The sequence below is a fragment of the Mastomys coucha genome, unplaced genomic scaffold (assembly GCF_008632895.1).
Source record: "Mastomys coucha isolate ucsf_1 unplaced genomic scaffold, UCSF_Mcou_1 pScaffold18, whole genome shotgun sequence".
Classification (NCBI taxonomy): Eukaryota; Metazoa; Chordata; class Mammalia; order Rodentia; family Muridae; genus Mastomys; species Mastomys coucha.
The window spans coordinates 92,203,943-92,210,967 of NW_022196900.1; the positions used below are offsets into that span (position 1 = coordinate 92,203,943).

The 7,025-nt window shown below is 48.8% G+C and overlaps 1 protein-coding gene across 2 annotated transcripts in view; it reads left to right on the forward strand.

Moving 5' to 3' along the window:
• Positions 1–7,025, forward strand: part of Myom3 (myomesin 3) — a 55,937-nt gene that overhangs the window by 39,853 nt on the left and 9,059 nt on the right. For both annotated transcript variants that reach the window (XM_031379071.1, XM_031379072.1), the window contains exons 26-30: positions 1,493–1,637; positions 1,880–1,939; positions 2,273–2,340; positions 3,052–3,162; positions 6,156–6,243. In XM_031379071.1, the coding sequence (XP_031234931.1) occupies positions 1,493–1,637; positions 1,880–1,939; positions 2,273–2,340; positions 3,052–3,162; positions 6,156–6,243 (472 nt within the window). The remainder of the gene's footprint in view (positions 1–1,492; positions 1,638–1,879; positions 1,940–2,272; positions 2,341–3,051; positions 3,163–6,155; positions 6,244–7,025) is intronic.

Sequence of the window (7,025 nt, forward strand, 5' to 3'; positions counted from 1 at the left end):
CTCTCTCTCTCTCTCTTTCTCTCTCTCTCTCTCTCCCTCTGTCTCTGCCTCCGTCTCTGCATACCAGGTCAGGTTTTCCCAGGATGAGAAGGATCAGACTGGGGAGTATATTTGAAAGCTGTGTGTAAGGAGTACACATAGAGTTTCCTGCACGTTCTCAGAGGCACTGTAAAGTCTAGAGCAGAGGCTCTCAACCTACGGGTCTTGACCCCTTTGGGGGATAGAATGATCTTTCACGGGGTGGCCTAAGGCCATGGGAAAACACAGAGATTTACATTGTGATTCATAACAGTAGCAAGATTACAGTTATGAAGTAGCAATGAAAATAGCAACAACATGAAGAGCTAGCTGCATTCAAGGGTGGCAGCCTTAGGAAGTCTGAGAACCACTGGTCTAGAGGTTTCAGTGGATGTTGGCTGGGTCATCAGTCAAGTAGGTCCTGCCTTCCCTTCTGTCCCACATGCAGATAAAGCCAGGGTAGTAAGGACCTAAACGCAGAGAATAAAACTTTTACGCTGTTAGTATGCAGCAAACTGTAAATGGCTGTTAGTTCTAGAGGATGGGTATTACAGCGGAGGAGGAATTCTGGGTAATGGCAGCCTGTAACCTCATCGATCAGGGGTCAGAGACAGAAGGATCAGGTCAAGGTCATCCTCAGCTACAGGGCAAGTTTGAGGCCAGCCTCGTGTACATAAGACCCTGTTTCAAAAAATATAGGGACTCCCAGGGAGCTGGAGAGATTGCTCAGTGGTTAGGAGCGCCGGCAAAGGATCCAGGTTTGGTTCCCAGCACCCACACGGCAGCTCGTAGTCTTCCTTAACTCCAGTTCTAGAGGACCCGATGTCCTCTTCTGACCTCTGTGGGTACTGCGTGTGCATGGCACACAGACACGCAGACAAAACCCCAAACACGGAAAACAAAAATAATAAAACTTTTAAGTTAAAAAAAAAAAAACCTCAGGGTGGGAGAGAGATGGCCTAGTAGGGAAAAGTGCATGCCACCAAGTGCAAGCCTGAAGGCGTCAGCTTAATCCCCAGGGTCCACATAAGAAAGAGAACACAGAACTGACTTCTGGAAGTAGTTCTCTGAGCTCAACACATGTGCTGTGGCCTATGCATCCCCCATAACACACACACACACACACACACACACACACACACACACACACACACAGGCACACTCGCGCACGCACGCCGAATTAAAAATGTAATGATTTTTTAAATTTAAATTGTAAAAGAAGTTGAAAATAACCAACGAGACACAGTACAGATACTAAACTTACTATTAAATTATCATTCATTCAAGCATGGTATGCTGGGGATTCCCAGTTTATTCAAGCAGGGAAAAGCTAGCGGGAACCCCTCCCCAATCCCTGGAGGTCGACTGTTCTTCACATAGCACCCCAATCTTGAACATATCCTGAGGTGCGTCCCCAACAGAGCTCCCAGGACAGGAAATGCCCAAAAAAGAACTCAGGGATTTGTTCCGCCAGAACCGCAAGATCAACTTTGACCGAGAGAAGGGCTTGGTGGAAGTCATCATTCAGCAGCTTTCCGAAGATGACAAGGGGTCCTACACAGCCCAGCTCCAAGACGGAAAAGCCAAGAACCAGATCACCCTTGCCCTGGTGGATGACGGTCAGCCTGCCCCAACCCCCCTCCTCCCCGAAGCCCCACCCCACCAGCTTGAACCCATCCTTCCCGCCCACCCACCACCACCATTCACACACACACACACACACACACACACACACACTATCCCCCCACTATGCCCTCCACCCAGCCTCTCGGCTCTAAGGTCTGCTAGGCACATCCCTGGTCTTCCATCCACCCCAGTTCCCTTTCCTCTCTCATGCCGTTTCCTCCCCGTGTATTCACAGACTTTGACAAGCTTCTGAGAAAGGCAGACGCAAAGAGAAGAGACTGGAAGAGAAAACAGGGTAAGCCATTGATCAGTGCTGAAAAATACCAACCCAGCCAGGGAGGTTCACCATGCTCTGGTCAAGTCCTGCCCTGATAACCGAACAAAACTTCATTTTCCAAGCCCAAGGGCCGGCCAGTGTCTCCTTAAAGTTCTCTTCGTTTAAGGAGACCCCAGGCCCCTCGCTCCCCACCCCCACCCCCCCGCCCGCCCCACAGTCCTTGAGCTGATCTCAGAAACCAGAGTCTTTGGCAGTCTCCGACCCAGCTGGTGTTCCCTGGATGGCCACGAGGTGGCGCCCTAGTTCAGCTTAAAGCTCATGACTCGTGGGTTTGTTCTCTTTCCCCTGCAGGTCCCTATTTCCAGGAGCCTTTGACCTGGAAGGTCACAGAGGACTGCCAAGTGCTTCTGACGTGCAAGGCAAGTCTACACCCCACCTCCAACTCGGCCATCAGTCCAGTGAGGCGTGACCTGTGACTTGTCCCCAAGCCCAATACCGATCCCTGCCAACTCCACCCTGGGAGTCTATCTCCTGTGACTGGCTGATCCCATGCCTGGGAAGTGGCCCCTGGGAAAAAGAGTGCACACACAGAGACACAGTCAGTCACACACACACACACACACACACACACACACACACGTCTGTATGATTTGATTTCACCTGCTTCACAATCATCCATACTTTACCACGCAGCCTCAGCTCAGCAAGGTCGTGGGCATTCATAGTTCCCTCAGGCCTGTGGGAAGCCACGGTACAAGGCAGAATTACTAAAATCAACATGCCTTATGCTTGATCAGATACATTCAGGAAATTCACTAATATATGGCAGGGCTATGCACTGTGGGGTACATCAAGGAGGACTTCCTGGAGGAGGTAACCTCTGACTTCATCAAGAGGCCTAAGTATTCACAAAACCAGTGAAAGAGGTCAAGAGGCAAGAAGCGACATTAGCAAAAGTCAGGACCCAGAGGCCAGCAGTCGAGACATACAGTCTAAGGAAGAGATCAGCTGGCTTTATGCACCAGGAGTCTCGGTAGTGGGCCATGTGGGAGGAGCCGTGTAAAAGAACATAGGTTTTTATTTTAAAGTGGAAAGTCTGACAGAGCTCCCTCATGCCCTGTCCTCCTCAGGTAACTAACACGAAGAAGGAGACTCGCTTTCAGTGGCTCTTCCAGAAGAAAGAGGCGCCCCGTGGGCAGTACAACCCGCAGACCGGAGATGGGAGTCTCTCCATTGAGGGGGTAAGTGCAGGTGGGACTTGGGCTTCACCCTGCTCAGCTACCAACTGAATGGTGCCATGAGCGCCAGGCGGAGCCTGAGCAGAGCTGGTCACACAGGAGCGACAGAGCGCAGTCAAGTACAGGGCTTGGAGAGTTAGCTCAGAGCTCAGGGCTCTAGCTGCTGCAACTCGATGCTCACAGCTGTCTGTAGCTCCAGATCGCCCTCTTCTGGCCTCTGTGGGCATTACACCCACACAGTGCACAGACAGGCGTGCAAGCAAACACTTGCTCACATACAGAAAATTGTTAAAGAGAATGTTTTTTAGAAGATAAATATTAGGACCTGAGAGCGTGGTTCAGCTGGTAGAAAGCTTGCTGAGCATCTACAAACCCCTTTGTTTGATCCCCAGCACCACAGAAATGAACTGTGAAAGCCACATAAGGTGTTTGAGGCTAGCATAGCCCATGTCTGTCTTTAAAAAAACAGAACAAACAACAACAATAAAACCCCTAAAGCCAAGCATAGTAGCTCACTCCTTTAATCCTAACACTGGAGAAGCAAAGGCAGGAAGAGTTCTGTGAGTTCAAGGTCAGCCTGGCCTATAAAGTGAGTTCCAGGACACTCAGTGCACAGGGAAGCTCTGTCTTGCAAAAAACAACCAAACAAATATAATTAAATTAAAAATAAACAAACAAATCAAACTAATTTATGCATTTTTGAAAACTTGAAATTAACATTAAAACTGGGACATAAATGTGTCAAAACATAGGCCTTGTGTTACTTATTACTGATTTTTTGTGTGTGTCGGTCTCGGGATCCAGGCTTGCAAGGTTCTGGCCCAGTATATGCAACCTTGGGCTAGTCACTGACCCTCTCTGACCTTACAGTTCTCTGTGAGCTCCCTGCCCAAGTCTGGGGTTGAGGACAGGAATGATGTGTCCCAGTGAGGCAAGTCAGAGAAAAGCAGGTTTGGAGCTGGGCTCTTTCCTAGGTCCCTCCACACACCTGTGGAGCACTAGGACCTCCCAGTGCAAGGCTGACCTCCTGCCTGCCTGATGCCTGCCTGCCTAATGCCTGCCTGATGCCTGCCTGATGCCTGCCTGATGCCTGCCTGGTGCCTGCCTGCTGCTGACTTGCAGAGCCTCTGGCTGGGTGTTGGGGACACTGGATAAATGTTCACAGGTTCTTACTAGGAAGGAAACGACAAGTCAAGGGTCTTCTCTCACATCTTGATTGGGACATGCTCCTCAAAAGGGATGTGGCATTCAGTGCGTGCTTAATATTCATGGAGTCCTGTGGGGGCAGAGCTTTCTGGCTCTCGCAGTGTTAATCCCTGGGTCCCTGAAGGACAGCAAGGACACCAGAGCTACTTCACAGAAGGGTAAACTGAGGCTCTGGCACATGAAGTTCAAGGACATAAAACTAGAGCTGGGTCAGAAATCACTCCCCAGTGGGTGCAGCCATGTCTGTCCCACGAGGCTGAGGCATGCCTAGATCTCTGTCCAACCATCGTGCCTGCTCTAGGGACCTTTGCTCTCTCCAGTACCACCCTAGTATAACTGGGACGTTATGACCTTCTGTGGGTAAAAAAGAAAAGGTTTACAGGAAATCTTACCTCTGCCTTGGATCCTGCCCTATTGTCACTGTGTGGAAGTGGCCCAGGTAGGAGGGATCTCTGAGGACCCCTGAAGGAGCTGCCTTACAATAAGATGTCACTTCTGAGCTCTGCTTCCTGACCCAAAAGAATAACTATGGGCTGAGGCTAAGCTTAGTAGGTATTTGGTCTAGCACGTGAGATGGCCAAGGTTCTATCGTCAGCAAACATTTCCCAAAACGCAGTCACGTTCTCAGTGCAGTGACTGTTGCTGCAGATTTGATTCAAGACTGCAAACACACGCCAGAAGGACTCCATGCTCTGAGCCAAGGAAAGCAGGCTTCCTTCTGGGGAAATGCAGGGGGTCCTTGTGTCAGAGCCACAGGGAGAGGAGCATGCTGTACAGAGAAGCTCTGCCCAGGCTCTACAGGCTGAGCTGGGCTGTGCCCTAAGGAGCCACCTGGGAAACCAGACGTGTTCATTTCTACCCTCAGTACATACACACTCACAGACTCACACACACTCACACACTGTCACTTGTACACTCACACACACACTCACTCACACTCATACAAATGCTCACACACATACACTCAAACACACACATTAACACACTCACTCATATCCACTCATATGCACTCACACATAATACGCTCATACACACATACACAGTCAATCATACATCTATGCTCATACACACATACAGTCAGTCACATACACTTATACAAACGCTCACACAATACACAACCAGTCATACACACACATACAAATGCCCACACACATAAAAACACTCACATACATATATTCATACAAACACACACACACTCGTACACATACAAATACATATATACATTCATACACTCACACATACTTGCACACATTCAAACACACACTCACACACATACAAACACTCACATACATACACTTACACACATATACTCACACACATATATACACTCACACACAATTCATACAGAAGCACACATACGTGCATATATGCATGCACACACAATCAGTCACACAAACTCACATAGACTCACACACATACAAACAGACATGCATACACTCACACACAGAGATACACTCACTCACACACAACCCATACACACATACACAGTCACACAGACTCATGTGCGGTTCACACACATACACTCACATATACATACACACACACACAAACACTCACACCTATATGCACTCACACAATACACTTACACACAAACACTCACACTCATATGCATCCACATACACACACTCATACAAATACTCTCACACACACACTCACACACTCTCAGACACAAGTGCACACAACTCCCTAGACCCACCAATTCCAGAGCTGACAGAACCCACGCAGGGTAGAGACCCGGGACCTCCTGACTTGCTGCCACCCCTTGCACACACTGTCATCCTCTTCCATAGTTTTCCAAAGATGACCAGGGAGTCTACAGAGCAGTGGTTTCTGACGAGAGAGGGGAGGATGACACCATACTGGACCTCACAGGTGAAGGTAGGAGCTGGTGATGTCAGGGATGGGAGGAGGGCTGTGGGGAACTCACACACGAGCAAGAGACTGTGGCGTGATATGTGGCCTAAGAGGTGTGGGATCTCCATGCCACTTGAAGAAACTGAGGCACAGAGGAGTTCAGTGAGTTGCCCAAGGTTACACAGCTAGCCCCTGGCAGGGACCCGATATGTATGCTGCTATGGTATGCCACAATTAATTCAGGCTTGAAGATCCCCCACCCACAGAGGGCCCTGGCTCTTCTGGAGGCTGGTTGACACAGCTCACAAAAAAATTAGATGGTGGGGCTGGAGAGATGGCTCAGCAGTTAGGAGCACTGACTGCTCTTCCAAAGGTCATGAGCAATTCCCAGCAACCACATGATGGCTCATAACCATCTGTAATGAGATCTGACGCCCTCTTCTGGAGTATCTAAAGACAGCTACAGCGAGCAAGCAGGGCTGGAGCAAGAAGAAAAAAGTGTCTGAAAACAGCTACAGTGTATTTACATATAATAAATAAATTTAGAAAAAAATAAAAGAAAATTAGATGGAGCTAGGTGGTACACATCTTTAATCCCAACATTCAGGAGGCAGAGGCAGTTTGAGGCCAGCCTGGTCTACAGAGCAAGTTCCAGGATAGCAAAGACTACACAGAGAATAGGTAGATATTTAAATAAACCTTCGCTGGTTTCTGAAGTTAGGAGAGAGGGGCTAGGCAGAAACATCTGGATATCGATAGATAGATAGATAGATAGATAGATAGATAGATAGATGGATGGATGGATG